This window comes from Zonotrichia albicollis, chromosome 8 (assembly GCF_047830755.1).
Source record: "Zonotrichia albicollis isolate bZonAlb1 chromosome 8, bZonAlb1.hap1, whole genome shotgun sequence".
Taxonomy (NCBI): domain Eukaryota; kingdom Metazoa; phylum Chordata; class Aves; order Passeriformes; family Passerellidae; genus Zonotrichia; species Zonotrichia albicollis.
In genome coordinates, this window is record NC_133826.1 from 9,479,733 (window position 1) to 9,501,775 (window position 22,043).

The 22,043-nt window shown below is 39.3% G+C and overlaps 1 protein-coding gene across 11 annotated transcripts in view; it reads right to left on the reverse strand.

Annotated features, from left to right (window-relative positions):
* MAST2 (microtubule associated serine/threonine kinase 2) overlaps positions 1–22,043 on the reverse strand; it is a 186,871-nt gene that overhangs the window by 24,418 nt on the left and 140,410 nt on the right. For all 11 annotated transcript variants that reach the window (XM_074545874.1, XM_074545875.1, XM_026790387.2 and 8 more), the window contains 9 exons: positions 16,907–16,982; positions 15,827–16,036; positions 10,060–10,161; positions 6,063–6,195; positions 4,365–4,426; positions 3,622–3,707; positions 2,028–2,236; positions 1,030–1,168; positions 482–614 (listed from right to left, as the gene is read on the reverse strand). In XM_074545874.1, the coding sequence (XP_074401975.1) occupies positions 482–614; positions 1,030–1,168; positions 2,028–2,236; positions 3,622–3,707; positions 4,365–4,426; positions 6,063–6,195; positions 10,060–10,161; positions 15,827–16,036; positions 16,907–16,982 (1,150 nt within the window). The remainder of the gene's footprint in view (positions 1–481; positions 615–1,029; positions 1,169–2,027; positions 2,237–3,621; positions 3,708–4,364; positions 4,427–6,062; positions 6,196–10,059; positions 10,162–15,826; positions 16,037–16,906; positions 16,983–22,043) is intronic.

The following is a 22,043-nucleotide window of genomic DNA, read 5'->3' on the forward strand; positions in this document are numbered from 1 at the left end:
TATCTTGTTAGCTACAAGAACTTAGCTGGTTAAGCCTAGCAAAATGAAGGCTAAGGAGAAAAATGACCCTTAGCAAATATCATGAGGATAAAAATCAATGTTTAAGCCGTTAGACAAAATTACAAGAAACATATAGAAACTTGCCAAGAACTTTCTAAGCACCAGAAGGGGGAGATCGTGGAACAACCTTCAGCACAATCCATGTTACATCCCTAAACCTACTTCTGTTTACACCTGCACTGCTGCCTGGGCCATCCTTTCAGCATCCTAAACTAAGAGCTGAAGTGCATGACTCCAAAACAAGAAGCTGAAATAACAAACTATATCAATTTATGTACAAACATGAGAATGGACTTGTATGTTTTCCTCCCATTTTACAGTGCACAACATCAAGGCAGAGGAGTGCTACTAACTCTGATTCTATCCCATGACAGAATCCTGCATCTGATCCCACATCAACAGACAAAATTTTTCAGCTTACCTGCTTGTCCAGGAATTCCCTGGTATCCTTTTCAATGTGGCCCTCATAAAGATTAGTTGTAAGACTCATTAACCCAATTTTGGACAGTCCAAAGTCTGTTAGTTTAATATGACCCATTGAAGTTATGAGGAGACTAAAAGAAAGAGAAGTAAAACAATGCAACATTCATTTAATTGTTTCCCAAAAGCAATTTCAAACAAAAAGATAATGCAAAGGATGATCTCAGTGTTACACCCCCATTAAACACATGGAAAAAACCTCCTATGCAGCCAAATATCACAGAGCAGACAAGGCAGCTAGGAGGGGGACTATCTTCTGCCAAAACACCATCACTGTAGTAACAACTCTGGGATAACACCTGAAGACATTCTTCCCACCCTGTCACAGTGCCTATCTGCTTCTACATCAGTAGCAGGAGACTCCATAAAACCTCCTGCATGTCAGATGCTGTTGAAGATCAGTGCTGTCTCCAGCCCCCATGTCCTGCTACCTACAGAGAAAGCCCCTGAAGGACTGGCTCTGTTCCCCCTGAGGGCCCCAAGACTTACTTATCAGGTTTTAGGTCACGGTGAACAATCCCATAATTGTGTAGGTACTCCAGTGCCAGAACAGTCTCAGCAAAATACATCCTTGCCATATCAACAGGTAGGGCACCAATGTTCTTGAGAAGTGTAGCACAGTCACCTCCTGGAAACAAAACAGTTGCACTTATGGCACATTGAAATGGCAAATATCAGTAAGAAACAGCAGCTATGGGTCTGCAGTACAAGATTAGACCAGGTTTTCTAAAGGCTGTCTCTCACAACCCTGTTAGGAAGAATTCTGAAGATCTCTCTGTACTCTGTCTTGAACTTAAAACAAATATTAAAATCCTAGGAAAATTGAGATCCATATATGTTGGACAGGCTTGGACAGGAATTGTACAGATGCCATTTGCAAACTGAAGGAAGCCTTGAAGAAAATAAGTCTGTGGACTCCTGATTGAAGCTTCCTTGGGAACACTGGCCACACATTTCAGTCGACCTTCATTTCTACTTGCAAAGAGGAATTAATATTAAAATTTCCTATTGTCAATACATCTGCTTTCATTCCACTAATTTATCTGAAAGAGCACTGATACAATAACTATAATCTTATTTCTCAAACATTCAGTCAAGTAAGCCAGGCATAAGAAATTAATCCTATCCACCAGTGGATATTGCTTATAATAAGATATACTGATAAAGTTAAATCAAATTATATTTCAAAGAATAAGCAAATCAAACAATGAAGAAAACCAACCCCAGCATAAAATGGCACTTTATTTTTATAAAGGCTCCTAAACAACAAAGACTTATGTCTCTTAAATCTTTTTCTAAGTGGAATGTCAAGCAAATGTGCTATGGATCCAGCCATGCCATCCCACAGGAGGAAGGGTTTCCTTTTCAACGAAGACTGGAAAGTTCATGCTGACTTCTGGCCTCAGCAGTGAGGCTCAGCTCACTGCCAACATGTTGTATCAGGGGATTCACAGCCCCTTCGGAGGAGTGGAAACCAACAACCGTACCTTCCACGTACTCCATAACCATGCACAGGTGCCGCTTGGTCTCAAAGGAGCAGAACATGCTGACCACGAAGGGGTTCTCAGCAAATGTCAGGATATCTCTCTCCACAAAGGCCTGCTGGATCTGGTTTCTCAGGATCAGGTTCTGCTTGTTGATCTTCTTCATGGCAAAACGCTGGCGGGTGGTCTTGTGCCGCACCAGATACACCGCTCTGCAAAACCACACCAAGAGCAAAAGGTCCATTTTCAGTTCAAACTGCTTTGTTGTGGGCTCAGGTTTGGAGTTCTTTGTGGTTTTGTTGGGTTTATTCAAACAGTGATGTTAGCGTTTTGCATGGATCCTGACAGACTTATCTATGGCTCCAGAAAATCCTGTTTCAGTGACAAGCTTCCCTAGAAAAGAAGGAGCCCCATGATGCTCCCTTCCCAAAGCTATCTGCCCTCCAGAATAAAGCAGCATTTTTGCTGATGTGACAAACAAGGAGATATCTCAAACACCAAATTTCCATAAGCACCATTGCAGAGCAGCATGCATTTTTCAACACTACAGTGACCACTTTGCTTAAAAATTGTCCAAAATCTATGGAATCAGCGGGAGTTCTTTCCAAGCTCCATAAAATTAATTTGACACAGCATGGTCACCAGGGATTTCCTTCAGTAAAGTATCTCTTACACTTCTATCATTTGCAGATCATTAGATTCCTTCACATTAATAATACAGTTTGCAAATAAAATTTTCATCCAGTCTGCCTGCCTTATTGAATCAGTACTTGTTTAATTTTCTCTGGAGTATATTACATTTAATGTGGTATTATGTCTCACTAGCCACTGACTATAAAATAAACCCAGGATAAAGACATGTGACTAACAGCAAAACTACCACTTCTCTCTCTCCTTTTCACAAAGTTACATGGGGCTTGTGCAAAATGTGACTGAAGAGATTTTAAATCTTTTTGTCTCATAACGACTCTTCAATATGCTCCATTGTGTCTTCACTCACTAAAAACCCATGCTTACACTTTTTCCGCATATAATTTTTAAAAAGTGATTTGTTGTTAACTAAGCACCCACTTCCACAAAACACTCAAGCACATGCTCAGGTTTTGTTGTTATGACCTACTGAGTATCACTGCTTTTCAGTAACAGCCTAATGAACTCACTGGTAAGGATTTATGAACTGCAAAGAGTCAGGAACTGCCTTTTAAAATTCTGGATAGGTTTGTGTGTGTGGTTAAACTTGTAACTGACTAAATTCATACTTGATTCTTCAATGGATAATAAAATCTAATAGCCTTTCTCATGTATTACTCCTCACAGTAGATTTACCCCAATGTAATTCTAGCACTTCTTTAAAGCATTTCAAGTGCTCACAAACAGTCACATATGTTACATATATAATCTGAATAAATGAAAGAAATAGCATCTCCCAGAAGAATGCAGAAGATACAACAACTGTGGAACCTCTGTAAGACCCAAGTGGAATTACTTTATGCTTTGGACCCCACAAAACCCAGACATTTGCCAAACCTTGCTATAGCCCTTTGCTGGGTAGGACAACAATAGCATTTTCCTCTAATTCAAAATCTAAAAGTCTTACCCATAAGCACCATTACTGATCAATTTAATAGTTTCAAACTCTTCTTCAGACGGAGTTTTCTTCGACTGGACGGAGGCCCCACGGCTCTGGGGAAAGACAACAAGAAAATGGAAATCAGGAGCAGGAATGACTTAAATCTGTATGGGATTATTTTTGTCCTTTTCTTCTTTGGCACTCATTAACTCAAACTCAATCCATTTCTGAATTTCTGGAGTCCTCAGCTTTAGGACACCTGTATCCATAGGGTGTTTGCAGATTCCCTCCACAAATTATTAGCACAAAAAGTCAGTGGACTTTTTGTCAGGCTTTTCCTTAATATTACATTTTTTTAAAAAGCAATAAAATAAGGATCTTTGAAACCTAGCCAGTTACATAATTAAAGTTTTCCAGTGGTTTTACTAAAGTCAACTCTTTTCAATACCCATCACATTTTCCAAATGTAAAATATAAAGAATATAAAGAATTCCTCCAGATTATTTTAATTTTTAACTCCAAAAATTTTAAAAATCCACAAAACTTGGTAATAATGCCTATTTGCATATTTTAAGCATTTTACCACCACCGTAAAAAGATTTTCACATTTTTATGAGCATGTACTCTAGTTTTAATATGAGCTTTTAAATGTCTGCACTTTTTTTTTTTAAATTACAATTACTCTGCCTTATAATTAATTCTTTACTGTAGACTACTTCTTTTGAGAGAAAAAAAATGTGCTAGACAGAGTGAGTGTATTACTGCTTTACCTCGACTGAATCATCTGTCTCGGGAGTGTCTGGGCTGTCATAGCTATTCAACTGGGCCATTTCTGAAAAGAAAGAGGAAAGATTACTCCTAATGATCTCAATCAAACACTATTCTCTTTGTTTATGCAGGAAAAATAGGATTTTAAGAGGTGCTTGTAGATGACGAAGGACATTTTCTCCCTCTGCAAAAAGTCACCCTAATTATACAGTGATAACCTTTAACATCTTGTATGCTGCAGGCAGTATAATATATAAAGATGAATATAATTAATTGTTCTAATTTCAGCCTGACTTACTCTAGATAGTTTCTATAATAAGTAAAAGCAATAAATGCATGTTTGGGGAAAGTGCTGTCTAGTTAATATTAAAACCTATTACACACAGATATGTCTGCCTGTAGCCTGGTGGCATCTCTGTGCTCCAAGAAGAAAAAGCATCACATTTCAAACAGCTGCCCTCCACGTGATGTGGCTGATTCTGCAAAACACTGAGCAGCAGCAAACTGGGGAAAGTCATTTAGTTTGGGCTACTCAGCTGTGGCAGGAGGTGCTGTAAATTCTGCAAGCCCAAATTCTACCTTAGCTACGAGGCTCTGAACAGACATCACTGACATTTCTGGGTGCCCTCCTTACAGAAAGGAAATAAGGCACCTTGACATCTCTCCACATTTCCAAAGAAAATTTGACTTTAGTAAGGGGAATTAGCAATGGAAAGGTTCTCTCCCATGACAGGGATCAAAGGAAATTTCCCTTTAATGTCAGATTTCAACAAATGCTATTAAATTGCATTTAGCAATCTTTGGTATAAATTTTCCCGAAGAGCTCTTCACTTGAAGTCAACCTGTCACTGTCATTCCAGTAAACACCAGAGAAGTTAAACTAGTCCCAGCCAGACTACTAATTTATGTTAAAATTATGCTCTCCTGAGGTAACAAGAAGCATAGTTCAATCACTGAAATATTCTGCAGTAACCTCCAGTCTCTGTCACACTTTCTATTGTTGCTGAACAAGCTGTGCATGCTCAGAAAACTTGTCATTTCAGCCAGCAAAGTGCCAGGCAGAAATATTAACTCACTAATTCTAAAGTTACAATCTTCTGGGCCAATGTATGTCTATATTAAGTTTACCATATGCAATTCTGGCACCTTGCAGAAAAGCTTTTTCTGTCCTTACATTGCTCTCTTTGGCTTGGCTGCTACACAAGATGTAAAACTTCAATCTCACCTCCAGCTAAAAATTCATACTCATTGTGGTAATCTCATGGAAAACCACAAAAAATACACTTTTCCCAGAGAGGACAATCAAGTGGGATGGCAAAATACTTTCCAACCAGGCCACTAGCAGGCCAGGCAGATCAGAAAAATAACAGGTAAATTTACTTTTACTGTCCAATAGCACAGAGAAAACAGTTAAATCCTAAAGCTATTTTCTAACATTGTTTCAGCTACGACACAGGGACACATTATTAACATCATAAGTAAAGAACTGTCACTATTGATGTGCCATCCTTACCCCAGCAACATTCCTTTGAGACATGGGGTTGAAAAGGACAGTCTAGAATTTGACAGCAAACAGAAAAATAAGGAAAAATGGCCTAGAAATTCAATCAATAAAACAAAAGCATCCTTCAGCTATGTAGTGACCAGGAGATTTGACTATCCTTTCAACAGTTTGGAAAGTACATAGGAAGAGTTCTCACCCTCCAGGGGATCCCTGGTGAGCCCCAGCTGGCTGATAATGTAACGAGGAATGTCGCATTTAATTCCTTGCCCTTCCTTGGCATGGCCTTCTGCAGCTTCCAACAGATGGTAGAACTCCTCAGGATCAAACTCCTACAGCAAAACAGTGAGAGACACAGAGAGAGGTAAATGATACAGCTTTACAGTTATGAAAGGTTTCTCCCCTTTAGAGGGGAATCCTCAGAAACATCCAAAGGTAATTCTGGGCTCAGCAGTGATGCAGAACATTTCCAGTTACAACAAGCAAGGCAATGCTTCCCACTCTGCTCTGCAAAACCAACACAAAGTTACATCCCACAGGGTGTCCACAGGTTTAGATCTGCAAATCAAAACAGAACAAGGACTATAGGGACTTTCTACAAACCAAACCCAAACTTTCAAAAGGTCCTGTTAACATAAGTGTTAAGTGTGGACACACCTCCCAGTTTTGTCACATTGAGATGTGCCAGGGTAAGGTCTATGATGAGAACTGAGGCACCACCTTCTGCACCTCCATCTGACAGGTGAGTTAACCCAAGTTAAGCCTTTGCTGCTGTCAGTTATCACTTCTGATAAGCCATATGCCCACTCAATCCTGCCACTGTCCTAACCTCAGCAATTGCTAATAAAATTATCAATAAAACAACTTTCTTTATAAGAAGTACTGCTGCCCTGTTTCTTGTACTCTACAGTACAGGATCACTTCAGCAACTCGGTCATGATGCATGTGATCTCTCAGGCCAGAAAAGGTTATAGAAGGTGTGATCTCTTGCACTGGACTAAGAGATACAGCAGGAAACAAAAAAACAAGCTCTGGGCAGCAGGAGCACTCTGCTTAGGAACAAGTTCACCAGTCAACTTTAGCTCTCCCCACTACAAACCTCATCATTCACCAGCAATGAGCAGCTTCACCAACACTCTTCAAAAATTCTCCAGTGAATTGGGAGGGTGAAAGGGGAAGAGTTTGAGCAAACAGCTGAGCATGCACAGATAACAGTGAGGGCATCAGTAAAGAACTGCTGTGTGGTCAGCAACATGAGAGAAAAAGAGCACTGAACTGCAAACAAGAAAAGGAAATTAGAGCTTGTAATGATGTGAAGAGACATGAACAGAGAACAGATGCACTTTTCCATGACTGCTCCAAGCAATGCTGCTTGGACAGATGCTGTCATCAAAGACAGCAACAATGTGAGAAACAAAGTTCCTTCCCAACTCCTCTGGAAAAGGATTAATCAACAGTCCCAGAAGTAGCAGAGAGCAGGAGCCAGACCAGAGAGGACACAGAGAGAGATGGTCACCAGAATGCAGGGAGAGGGATGGTGGAGCCAAGGAAGGACTTCTCCAGGTATAACTGCAGGTCACTCATTGGTGAGTAAAAGAGAGGGGAAAATCAACTTGGTGACAAAAAACCCAAACATACAAAACATTAAGGAACTATATAAATTCCAGTCTGACTTCTTTATGGTAGGTTTAATCATTTGAATACAGGTGAATGAACCCTACTCAAGGGGAGGTGGGTGCTATGGGAAAATAAACAACAACAAAAAAATTAGATACTTTCCCTCAAAGATGGTTTCAGAGATGCACAAACCACACTATCATATTCTCAAAGTCTCAGAGATTGTCTGCCAATAAACATTTCATAGTCCAACAGGTGTTGCAAAAACAGAAAGCAAATAGCTGAACTTTGGAATACTTAAACGTTTTTGACAGCATTAAAACAATCACAATCATCACAAGAACTGTCTATATGGACATTTACTTCATTTACAAGGAAAAAAGAAGAATGAGCTATGTTACTAAAGTTAACCTTAATACTAAATAGTAGAAAAACTTTGTATAAATTCACATATAATTGAAGCCAAAGATTGAATTACAAAAAAAAGTATGTTAAAAATAAAAATGAAAATTAGTTCTCAAAAGCTATTTAGACAGTTGACTATCCATTACTATATTTCTTGTTTTATGAGACAAAAGGAACATTAGTATTTAGTTCTTCATGTCACCAGATTAAAATAAATATCTGGGGAAAAAATTGCTAGAAAGGCAATGCAGGTTGAAAAAAACAGGTAAGACTAACCCACAGAACCAGATACTATTGCTATACTTTGGAGTCTGGCCACTTGATTGTCAAGGTTGTCACTACATAGTTGGGAATTCATTACTCAAATCTCAATGACTTTGCTGCTTCCACCTGCTCCCACTCATTTTGCAGAACATCAGGTGGAGAAGACATAGAAGGACCTGGAGACCTCTTGATTTGCAACTAAGAGCTGCCTTGAGTTTGGAACTCAGCAGGTACAGACATGGGTTCCCAAGGCTTTCTGAGGTCCCAAGTTTTCCTAGATGATGAGTGTACACAAGCAAAAATGACAATGGTGAATGCAGCAAATACAAACACAGTGAGTTTAAATTTATCTCCTTTCTCCATTGCCTTCAATGCCAAAATAAATTTTGAAGAAGTGCTGGAAGAAGATAGGTGGGAGTTATAACAACTCATCTAAATTACAAATATGGTTTGAAAACCAAGGAAATCCCAGTTTGAATGGAGTTGTGGCCAGGATTTTCAGTGCAATCTGGCAGAGATTCCTGGAATCAGTAAGTGAAGGTATCTGTCCTGCTGGGTTGTGCAGCCAATTTCCTCACTGAGAGTGGCCTTCCTTGCACTGCAGGATTCCCAGCAAAGTGATCCACCTGACAGCTGTGGAGGAGGAATAAGGAACCCTCCAAAGTCAACTGGTTATCAGAACTTCTGCAGGTGTTTCCAAAAACTGGTATCAAAGACTAGACCACTCTTGTATACTTTGTCAAAGAAAGCCTCACAAAAGCCATTCATCTTTCAGTGACTCCAGGGATAAAATTCACCCATGGACACACTGACCACAATATAACCCACATGTTAACTGTGGTTTTTTAGCCAGCCACAGATCCCTAATCCATCCAGCTTCTCTGATGTCTCAAACAGCTGTAGCATCTCTGTCACTTTTATGTCCAGAAAGAACCAGCATGAGTGTGCTCCGACACACCAGGAGCACAGGTCATTACCTTAATTTCCATTGTAGATTTGTGACACCCCACAACTTTTGGTGACTTCCCTACATTCTCATTAATTTTTCAACATCCTTTTGAAATACAGTCACTGAATTGAGCCGTTCCAATTCTGTAGACCTCTTTCTATATATACTGAATGTTTATATTAATCCTGTTGCTATGGCATGACAGTGAGAATACAGGTTTTCAAGATGCTTCTCCACCACAACAAGGAAATATTTTTGTAGTTGCAGACCTTTGGGACAGAGGCCTATTTTGGAATTTTCTAGCACTAAACTAAAAAAAATGCATTATTATTAGCCAAATTAAAAAATAGACATATTTCCTGTTAGAAAGGAGTGAAACTTGCTTTTGTTTGTATTCCAAAGCACCAAACTGGATTTCAAACCCAGGCTTCCAAATCTCCTTGGCTCCCACACGGGGGTATTCCACTGTGTGTTCACAGCTGGAAAACCGGACACCAGGTTTCACCAATTGCTGGGTCTACAGGAAGGGTTTGAGTCCCAGAGCCCAAACACCATTTATGTCATGAAACTTCTTATTCAGTGACAGCTCTGCCTTAGCACAGCACCCTGGACACTGGGCACACCCCATACAGACATTTACAGGCTCCTTACAGCAGCTACTAACAACATGAGGAACATCCAGTGGCATCAAGTAGCATGGAATGATGTTGACAGCTACATCTGGCCCCTCAGCCATAAACTTTATACTAAAACACAATTTAGCTGCTGATACAGCTGACAGTCCATTGCAGAACTACTTCTATATTAATGCAGAAGCCACTTAACACTTCTTTTTCTTTTTCAATATCCATTTATTTTTCATCAGTGTTTAATGAGCATGCAAAGGTCTCTTTTGCAGGCTTTGTGTCCCTCATCTCCTCAAGTGCCCAGCACTGTCAGAGCCTGCCAGGCCCACACTCACCAGGCACTCGAGCAGCCGCGCTGGCCGGGCGATGATGATCATCAGCTTCTTCACCAGCTGTGTGACGAAGGCAACCTCGGAGCTCTCGGATCGCTCGTGGGCCTGTGGGGAGCACACAGCACGTCAGGGCCCAGCACTGAACTCTGAATTTCTCTGTCTCACATGCTGAAGGCAATCACCAGCTCAGTGACCAACCCAGCAGCAAAAGCACGGCTGGGTCAGGGCAGGCTGAGCTCAGGGCTGCTGTGGCTCTTCCATCACATCTGACTCACATTATCATGCAAGAGATATTTCAAAGGCTCTATTTGCATTATATCACCTATCAATTATAATAGATACAATGTGGGCTCAGTTTATTTTTTAAAATGAACAGAGGAATATTGATTTTTTCAATTTTACCTTCCACACAACACTGACATCTAGGTAATCACTAACAGACACATTTCTGAGCTTTACTTTCAGCTAGAATTTGAACTAGAATTACTCTTCATCATCAAGAAAAACTCAATCTCAGTCTCTCCCTTTTCAGTTTTATCAATCCTGTTGAATAACTCCAAAATTGCAATATATGTTATGTAAGTCCAAGCAGATAAGCAAAGAAAAGAGCATATAAAACTTAATTCAGAGGACTTAGTCCTGTCTGTTACTTCACCAGATTTCAGAATAAACTGAAGTCTTAGTTTCAAGACGTATGTGTGTATTTGTGTGATGGGATGTCTTTTTACAACCAAACACACAAAAACAATAATAATTAAAAAAAAAAAACAGGCAACACAAAAAAACCCTCAGAAATTACCCTTCTCTTGATGAAGCACACAATGGCTGCATGATGAGTTCTGGAGCAGAAATATATGAGTATTTCATTGCAGAGTGATAAAAAAAATAGCAATGCAAAAACTCTTAAACAAAGTACAGCTATTTTTCCCCAAGGTCTAAAAATTGTGCTTTAACACAGCCACAAATATAGAGCCCAGAACTTAATAAATGAGCTTTTGCTGGCAATGATCCAGTTACTTATAGGAGTGATATTTTATCAACAACAGTGCAAGCAGCAATCAACTAAAAGGTCCATTTAATGTTGTCCATTTGAATCACCTAAGAAGAAGACATATTTATATGTCTTTATATGTCTGAGACGTCAAATCACACAGGTGACCACCTAAAAGAGCAATACAAACACAGGGAGCAGAAACTCAGAACTAGAAATACAAAAGCAGCACCTTATATAACATATCTCTGATACTTTGCTGCCAAAGAAAAAATATTAAGAGGTTCATTATTTTTCATTTCAACACCTGTCAGAATAGAAATGTTGATTGTGTCCTTCTGCACTGGTAAGCACTGGCTAGAATTTTAACCTTGAAGAGATTGATGTACCTGCTAATTCCTTATCTAAAAACAACAACAGAGGTCCTTCCTGGCTATGGAGCCTTAAAAAGATTATTTTAGAAATATTGAAATAAGTTGTGATTTCTTTTCCTAATTAAAAGATTTTTTAAATTATAAAATAGAAAATAATCACAACAAAAATGATAAAGTCACCTTGTGTTCTCTAATGCATTATGCAAACTTACAAGTTACAATATAAATTTTTGAAAGAAATTAATGCTTTCATATTTTAAAAGCCATTCCAGATCACCAGAGGTCAGCTGCACTGAAATTAATAGATAAAACATCAACAACTTTGTAATATTTTAAACTTGAGCCATGCAATTGGAAAGTTCTTTTCTCCCCCCCACATAGGTTATAGTATGCAAAAATATAATATAATAGATATAATTCATCATTTTGCACCCATTTGTACCGTTAAAGAGAACTTAGTCTTTAAAATCAAGTCCTTTTGTTTTCTCCTTTTCTCATCTCTGACAATCCAGGCAAAACAATTTAAAAATGCAGCTAGTTTAATCAGGTGTCTGTTTTGAAAATGAAAAGCTAGACCATGACTGCCAAATGATACAGAAAAGCAAAAGAAGAAAGAAAAAAAGCATTTACAAAAACCAAAACACAACTTGTAACAGCCACTCAGCCATCATCTCTGCACAGCGCTGCTCTTCCAAGACCCGCAGTGAAACTGCCTCCTCTTCTCTGCTGCTCCCGCAGCACAGCCCGGACATCCCTACGGACTCCTCGTCCCCAGTGTGCCACGGACAGAGCCCGGAGCAGGAGATGTGTCCAGCCAAGCACCACCTGCTGCTCCCCTGAGCCAGGTGCCAGCTGTGCCACCTCAGCAGCGCGGCCCCAGCACCACACACCGGGCTGCTGGTGGCATCTCAGGGCTGCCTGTGGTCCCCAGGAGGGCTCTGGGCAGGGGCTGCTGCCATTCCTGCACACGCTGCTGGTGACACGTGCACAGGAGGCAGCGATGGGTAATTTACAAACCGACTCCCTCCTCTGAAAGACCCATCCGTCACTAACTGTGGCTGCTGGGGCATGAAATTAAAATCACTGTCCTCCCCTGGGCTTCAGCAGGACCAATAACTGGGATATGCAAGTCACAACGCTGTAATTGAGCTAAAATACTGATGGAAACCAAAACAATAGACCTGCAAAGCCAAGGACTGATAAATTCACACTCAGGCTCCTACTAAGAAAGCAACCCCAGCCAGAATATCCATTTGCCAATATGCAGCATCAGTCACTGCTTTAGAATGCTCATATCCTCCCCTGCTCCTTTTGTTCCAAGCACAGAAACACCTGTAATCCTTCACCTTCCTGCCCAACTGGCTACACCTTGGCTACTTCTACCCTATTGATTCAGACAAGGAATAACTGCCTATAACCTTTTGTTCCTCAGTAACCTGAGATTCTAACCCATGGTAACAGGTAAAGAACTGAATGTCACATGTTCTTTTTTATAGCAGTGCTTTATCTTCTTTTTTTTGTATTTCTACTTTGATGTGAAGTGTAGCATTCAAGTTCATGTTTTCCAAAATGAAGAAAATCTCTTAAATTCATTTTTACCTCATGATTATTTCAATGATGTGATAAGTTCTTCTGGCTAAAAGAAAGTATTTCATGCTCCAAACAAGGGAAAAGATCTCATTTGCCATAGCTAATGAGATCTGTTGGCCTGTTATTACAAAAGCCAGGATCTAAAAGTCTTCCAAAAGCTTTCTGGTTTGGTGCATTTAAACAGCTCATTATTTGCATACCCAAACAGTCTGTTGTACATTTTTACTCAAACTACAATATATTAAATCAAGTTTCCATTTTATAGTTTGAAATGCTGCGCAAGTTTAGTTTGTTAGCAGGTATTAGAATCAATACATTAAAAAGAATTTTTAAGAGAAAGAATCCATTCTTTCACAGTAAAATTGTAAGAAAATCTGTGGATATTTCTGCCACTTGCTGGCCTCATTATTCACCAATAAAGCATCTTTCCAATCTTTCAGTATGTTATAAAAATATGCCATAAAACTCCATAGCCTCCTACACAGACCATACAACTCCCAAGCTGAACAGCTCTTTGAATTACCTTCTAATTGGTACTATTTATGTACCTATTATTTATGATACTTTACAACCTAAACAAAGGTTAAGATACTGCCATCAAATTTGGAATAGTTTAAACTTGATTCCAAAATGTCCTGTGCTTCAGGTGAGTCCTCCAAAGGAAATAATATCACCAATTTCTATATATTTTTACTAAAATGTTCCAATTATTTCCTTGCAGAATGCAGTCTGAAGTGCAAAGCACAGACTAGGTAAGCAGAGGAAACAAGTAGCTCTTAAATATTAAAATCTAAAAGATGATAAGCTAAGGAACAGAAAAATCCATAGGACAGGAAAAAAAAAAAACAAAGGAGAAAGAAGTGGAATGGAGCCTTTGGTGTTCCTCCAATGTCTTTAATGTCTTTGTTCCCTTCCTTCCCAGCCTGTTCTGCCTCTCTAAACTTTGCTTTAATCACCTCTAGCCCACCTGACTTCCCAGAGTAAATCAATCACACTCAAGAGCTGACCCCTCTCTCGCCCTCACTCTGCAGATGTTAAGGAGGAAGAGGGCAAGGAAAGCCCCAAATGTCAATTCCTGAGCAAGCTCAGGGATGACCACTGCATCTCCTCTAATCACAGTCCAATGGCACCTTTCCTAGTATTTCAGAGCAGCAGGATAATGCCTGTAGGATCAAGGGAGAAGGGACATTTAAGTGTATTTTGAGGATTTGTTCTGAGGGAAAGGGGAGAAAAGGAAAAGTTGATTTATCTGACCCACACCTTCTCTGAGACCCTGATTAACCTCTTCAGGCCAGAAGACAGGACTGAAAATGCAGACTGGAAGTGGCCAGCCCTAATTTATGGCTCTCTCAGTTCCTTATGGTGTAAGAAATCACTGTCCACACACGGGAGGAAAGTCAGGGACAGGGAGAATTTCAGGCTCCAAGGATCTGCTACCAGAAGCAGTAAAACACAGTGTAGTCCCCCTGTGCCCCTGAAACATAAGGGATTTTGCTGAGCATACAAAGTCACTTTTAATGAAACCTTCCCAGCTTCCAAACCATCACCCATAGAGACCTGATCCCTTATTTCACAGCTGACATGTGCAAATACTCTGCTTCCAGACTCTGGAGATACAAGAGGGATTCACAAGTGGTTATATCCAATAGGCAGACAATCATATAGACCCTCAAAAGATATTCCCTACCTCTCTTGATCTGTCAAAATTATATTCCCCATCCAAGCAGAACACCACAGATCCAAACATGACTCATTTTTCTCTCAAGCATAACAAATACCAGAAAAATTACAGTCACACTTACATAAATGGGGCAGCCAAAAAATTTAGCTGATACAAGGGAAGTTCCTGCAGCTTTCACAAAGCTTTTTAATACAACAAATGTATATTAATATAGTATCTTTACTCATTTTCCTTTTTCTAATGTCTGAAAAGAGGGGCAAAGGGACACAATCTAGTGCAAGTCACATAAGTGAGTTGGCAAACTTATCAATAAAGATAAAATAAAATTAAAATCATAACAGAAAACAAAGTATTTTAGATGTTCTGTTTCCAGGTGTCTCTGTGATATTTGATATCTGAGAATGCAATATTTATAAAATCAGCTTTTTCAGCTTGCTATATCATTAAAGCAGAGGATTAGGAAGATATTCCTAAACAGAGGTCTGGACTCAGCAGTTGGCAATAGCACAGACTCTTCACAACATTTATGGCATAAATTCTAAGAGACGTTTGAAATTTAATATTGTTTTCATGTTGAAGGGAAAGAGCAATTTTTAATGAGTAGCTGAAGCATACTGAGACTGCATTAAAATTACGCCCCCTTGTGTATTTTCATATGCTTTGAATACCACAAAACACATCCAAGTACTAAAAGCCCACAACTGGATTACGTTCAGCTCAAGAAAATCTTTTGTGAAAAATTTACAGCAACACTAATAGCTATGGTGTTTTCACTCCTTCAAGGCTCTATTGCAATTAATAAGTCATTCAGAGTCCTGAAGTTTATGAGAAAATATTTCAGTAATTTTGTTCAGCTGAATAAACTCAATTTTCTTAAATGGTAAAGACTGCCTTTGACTTACTCATATTCACATTTAATTTCTGTACTAACAAAGTTCACAGGTGAAGTGATTTACTCAAATCCACCCACAGTAGATCCTTTTCCAGGAGACTGGAACATCTCAGATCTCCTAACACCCCCCACCTGCTGCCCTTCCCCTGGAATCCATACTGTCTCTCCCAAAATCAAAGCTCTGGCTTATTGGTTAAAGTTTCAATCAAAATAACATATTCTACTTTCCAGAGGGCACTTACATCCTGGAGAAGTTTCTCTAAGTTTTCCTGCAGCTCATAAAAGTACCGAGAAGTAATAAGACCTTCACGTGATTTATCTAGGCAATCTCTGGCCAGTTCAATAACTTGATGATGAATGAAACTTAGGACCCCATCTGCTAATTGCAGCACGTTCTCGGGAGCATTGGAGGCAATAAACTCGGCCAGCCGTTCTTCCATCTGTGCCGTGGCCTAAAAGTGCAGAATAAAGAGAAATTACTCCTGAATTTTACTAAGGCAGACCTTAAAGCATAAACAAGTAGAGTGCTAAAGAAACATTTGCAATATCAAATGGCATGAGGCTTAAAAAATATTCCAAAATACAGTAGCCTTTTCTGAGAGTCAAGATAGCACATCAGAGGCAAAAGTTATATTCACATGAGCAAACAGCAAAAATTAATCAAAACACGCTTTCTGAAAATGTAAATGACCATAAAATATCTTGGTCCTGAGGCTGTATTTCTCCCTGGGTCTCCAAAGTAAGGATGTAAGATGTGAGGCAGTTTTCAGAACTTTCAGACAAGACTGTGGAAGCTGAAAATCGTTGCCCCAAGCAAGAAACGCGGCGTTTCTATCACTATAAGCCCTGATATCCTGTCTCCAGAGAAACATCTATTTTTGCTGGTGGTGGAACAGGAAGGAATGGCCATATCGACAGCTGTGGGATACACAATCTTTTACACTCATTTCAATGAGATTTTGATTTTTAACTTGCTTCCACAGGTTTCATTATCCAGCTTTTTAAAAAGCCAAGGCATGGCTCTTCTTCTCACTCTTGTGAGAATTTCTCGTGCCAATAGACAACATCAAAATTTTGCAAAAATTAAATACAAACAAAAAAAAACCCAATTCAGCCTTTTCCATCCTAATCTCTACATATACCAAAGCTATTTCTTCTACTGCAGAATTAAGATATGAAGATGAGGAGGCAGCTTCAAACTCTCAATCACTGCTTGGAAATGGGCTGGAAAAGCTGGACTCCTTCTCCAACCAGCCCTACAAACTAATTCTGAGCTTGGACACAAGTTCATTGAATGCATTACTCAAAAAGTATTTCTTTACCTTTGGAAACCTTTCTTTGTACACATGATTCATCATTATTATTTCACTGTCAAAGGAAACTGGAGAGCGACCAGGGCTGGAGGAGAAAAGAAATCACGTTATCATTTACAGATATCACACCAAAACTTCAAAACCCACTGCTGATCATAAATCTGCCACATTGACCATAGCCCTTCCAAAGCTTTGAGGTCACTTCAGTACTATGCAGTTAATGGACCTCAGAGAAGATCCTGGCACAGTCTGCAGTCTCCTGGAGATGCTGACATCCCTGTCCCCACACAGGCTCTGGCAGAAACCCCCCTATTCCGTTTCCAGTGAATGCAAACCCTAACACAGAAGCTTGCAAAACCCCAGTACATTTATTGCTGATACATTTGCTATTCCCCTCATCCTGTGACTGCCCTCCATGGCAGCAGGAGCAGCCCGACTCCAAAAGAAATCACAGTGAGCTCTGGAGTCTCCAGTGCCAGAAGGGAGCAGGGCAATAGGAAGTAAGGAAGTTGGGATGATTTGTTTTCCTTTTTCTGAAGGATACTGCACGAGCACTGTTATTCAGCTAAATCTTACATATAAAACAAATCCCACAGGCAACAGGGACAGAGTTCTTTTATGAAAGCTGCATTCCCTTGATGCACATTACACCATGGATCCATATGCATCTATGCACAGTTTGCAAGAAACTTTAAGGCGCTCAAAAAAAACCAGGACAGCAGATCTTGATGAGCTGCATTTATGTTACTGTTTGGGTGGGTTTTTTAAAGAAAGGTTGCATCTTGTTTCATCACATCTGATGGTATGCAGGGCTCTGACTCACTCTGCCACCAAGGACAGGCGGATGAGGTAATGCAGATAATCCCCAGCTACAGATCGCCTGCAGCAGTGCAGTGCTCCAGCTACCTTGCTTCAGTGTTCAAAACAAACAAGGGCTTCAATTATTTGGCATCTTATATGATTATTGTCTTCATGATTTTAAGAGTACTAAATACTACTAAAAATACTCTATGTCAAAAGATACATTTTTATCTTGAATGCCTTCAAACATTTCAAACTTTCCAGTGAAGGATGAAATCGATCTCTCTAAATGGAATAAATGCATTTTAAACTTGGAATGCATTACAGTTACTACCTTCCTGCTAACCTATTTAGAGCAAAAAACATTTTTTTGGCAACATATATTAACAACTCAAAGAAAATTTAACTCATTGTGTCATAGACTGCAGCAGTACCTAACTCTTTTCATGCCTTGTACTGAAATTCCATGAATTTACATCATGTCTTGTTTTTATTACTGCTTATCCCTTAGCTTGAGAAAATGCACTTCAGATTAAATCTGTCACTGAATCCTTATGTTGAAGAAGAAGAAAACTGATTTGGATGTTATGAATAGCAAGTAAAAAGACATTTTCATCAGCTTCCCTTAGATTCATAGATAGCTATTTTTAATCAAGAAGAATTTTCTTTAAAAAGAAATCTACATTTATATTCATATGTAATGTATGACATAATTAAACATTCGGGTAAAAACATTCAAATTGCAGAGTTATAAGCAAATTCCCCTGCACATTTAGCCTGCTGTCCTTATCCTTTTTTCTCTTAAGACCAAACATGCTGACACAAACACCACACTTGTTTACTGGTACTTCATATGGAGCTGGAGGACTTGGTGAACAGTTTTTGAAGAATTTACTTTTCTCTGATGTAATTCTTCTCTGTGTGATCTAAGTGAGGTATAAATTACAAGTATATATGAGCCCTTTGATACTTACACAGAAATACTGAGGCACACACATGCTTCACTTTAACACTAAAATTTGCACATGCTTAAGTATTTGCTGTCTTAGGGCTACAATAAAACATGAGGGATTTTGCCTTTTGCTTTCTAGGCACTTTATTCATACGGATACAGGAAATTAAGAGCTCTGCAGAAATCAGGCTACTTGAGCTGTCCTGCCAGCAGATGTAGCATTTCCTTAGGGAGACCCATGATAGAAGAATTTACTGTGTTTGCTTTTGTTTAGAAAACAATTTCTGTGCACACCAATTGGTAAGAAAGTGCTTCCTTGGGCATTTGCAGTTTTGTCTCTCACCTTCTACCACTTTCTACCAACCAAAACAACAGAATACCCAAAAATCTCTGAATAAAACTTCAGTTCAAGGTGCACATTGTCACCCAAAATAAAATTTGCCCAATTTAGTGGTTCAAATTAAATGTCTAGCTGACTATAGCAAGACTGCAACATAATATACAGCACCATAATTTTGAATGTTGATCCTCAGCTTGGTAAACTAAGGAACTAATTAGCTGGATACCTGAATAACTAACCAAAGGCTGCCCTGCCAAGCACTGCCAGGTTCTTTACAGCACCTCTAGGACACAACCAGGTGAAAAAGGAACAAGGACTGGACAGATAACTGAATGCCACCAAGGGAGAACACAAGGAAATTTAGAAATAAGATAAAAGGAGTCTAAGACATTTTACTGGCATGACATCTTTTCAAATGCAAAAGCTTCACACATCTACCCAGCACCAAACATTTCACAGGCAGAACCAAACCAGTCTAACATTTCAAGCCTCAGAGAAGAACAGATTATTTTCTGCAAAACAGAGGACACATGCTGTGCACGTGCATAAAATTTAAAATAAAAGGCAGGCTCCTTCCCTTTTCTTGGTGCAGATAGGTAGGTCAAAGAAGTGATTATTGTCAGTGAGTTTTTCATTTCAGCAGAGCAGACATTAGGAGAATAATATCTGTCCCCTTAAGCTTAACAGCAGAATGAAAAACTACTCTCTCTTTTCCCTTCCTTCACGCTTCCTCCTCTTTATGAGACAACGAGGAGGTGGATTTTCAGGGATATCTATCTCCCACAAAGATTTCTATTGCCTTCAACCTGTCAAAACTCATGTCTCCTTATCTGATGCTTCAAAGTGAAAATAGCTTATAGAGAGCTATTTTGAGGAGCAACGTTTACGCAATAACTTAAATCTCACAAAATCTAATTTAAGGATGACTAAATAAAACCAAGATGTTTATGAATAGGTAATTTCTCCTTCACTATGACAGCTGTACTTATTAGGAAAAAGCAAAAAAGCACTGTGTTTCCCTCTGCTTTCACACTGTATATAAAGGTTTAATTAGATTGTATTTACAGGATATGATCGAAGTCAGTTCTCATGGGAAACGCAGAACTATAGGCTTTAATTTTCTGTCATTTCCAGACACACAAAATAAGGAATTTGAAAACCAGAGAGCTAAAGTTGGATAAAGTAGGCACCAAGATAAGCCTTCTGCTGAAGGTGAGACTTTTTCTTCTCCTCCCAATAAATAAATATTTAAATCTTTGAGGTAATGAAAGTTACATTAATACTAGAAGTCAGAAAACTTCCCCAGCAGCAGGGGCTGCAACTTCTGCTTTCCAATACTTCAGGGGTTTTATGCATGTCAGCAAAGACTGAGACTGCTTTAGAATGAAAACACAAAGTTGGAGTAATGAGCAGTGCAAAGAATAAATAAAGATACCCAGTTTTCTTCATAACAGAAAACCACAGAAAAGGTAAGTGAACCCAAAAGTTAATAAATATAAAACTGACCACTTTGAAAAACCTTTTCAAGTAAAGTTCACAGGACACACTGTCTTGAAAGAGGAAGAAAGAGACCAACATTATCTGTAATGCAGTTAGAATGTGTTTTCAGAAGAAAGAGATGCCTTGTGCTGTAGAATATAAAACTATTATCCTTCCCCAAATCCATGGGGATTGAATCCCTGCTCCACAGCTTGTGGTGGATGGCCCTGCCTGAGAGCAGCGGGAAGGGATGAACACACCACAGTTACTCAAGTGGTTAAAGCTGCCTCTGAAGTGCACTGAGATGAGAGAGCCCCACAGCCTGCAGGATGAAAGATAAAAATGGACTGTGTGGGCCACTGGTTTCCACAACACCTATTGCTTCTTGGGCATTTTATCATCAGGAGTCTTTTTTGGTATTTTCCAGTTGTTTTGTCTGTATATTCTCAACAGCAGGATCCAGCGTGCTAAAAGTCAGGCTGGGGGATTGCATTTAAAAAGCACTACCTAGCAAAGAGATGAAGAAGGATGATCTCATCTACTTCAACTACATAAAAATTCACTGCAACAATCTTCTGCCCTTTTTACCTAGACAACATTATCCTGAAATACAAAAAGAGATCAAGAAAAATGGGCAGATTGGTGGGCTGAGTGACTGCACAAAGGCAGCTCCTGAAAAAGTCTTTATTAGTTAACTCTACTTTTATCTCTGACATTATCCACACATTCCCACATGTGAGCAACTGCTAAAGATGACAAGTGAAGAGAACTGGGAAAAGATGGAAGGCAGCATCTCTTTAACTTAAAAAGAGTAATGATGCCAAGTTTAGTGCAAGTATTCACAACTTTTCATGCATTTTACTCCAGGGAGAAAAGATCTTGTTCAGGTGAAGCCAGGATTGATCTGAACAAAACAAATGTAGCCTGGGGATCTCCCTGTTGGTCAATAACTTGAAAGAATTTGAAGGTTGCATTATTAAAAATTAAAAAAAAAAAAAAAGAGAGAGAGAGAACAGTTGAGAGATGATATTTAGGAACTAGTTGTGCAGGTAATAAAGAAGTCTTTTCTTCTACAGAAGACACACTACTAGCACCTAAACAGGTGGATCACATAGAAATATGTTCTTTGACTGAGCATGTGAGTACTGGACCTTTTTGAGACAGATGAGAGAACAGGCTCCTGGATTTTGCAAGCAGCTTTATAAGGATGTCACACCTCTGCATTCCAGCACTGGTCTCTTGTTCCCTCCTTCCCCCTGCAGAGGGAAGCAGCTGGGAAAGAGCCAGTGCCATTTCTTCAGGGCAGAAATTCTGGGCATTTCAAATAAGGCATGATTAAATAAAAGATGAGTATCCTCAAGGCACACTGGCAGAACACCTCAAGCAAAGCAGAGGTGCTACTAATCTGTCAGTGCACCCTCCATGACTGCACACTTTGTAAGTTTTACCATCCAGTTTGATCATTAAGAGTGCTCTGTATGAACAGAACATTTGCAGCTAGAAAATGGTACATTTCTAGCCAAAAAAGTACATATATTTTTCCAAAAGTTACATCTAGGCAATATTCTATACCT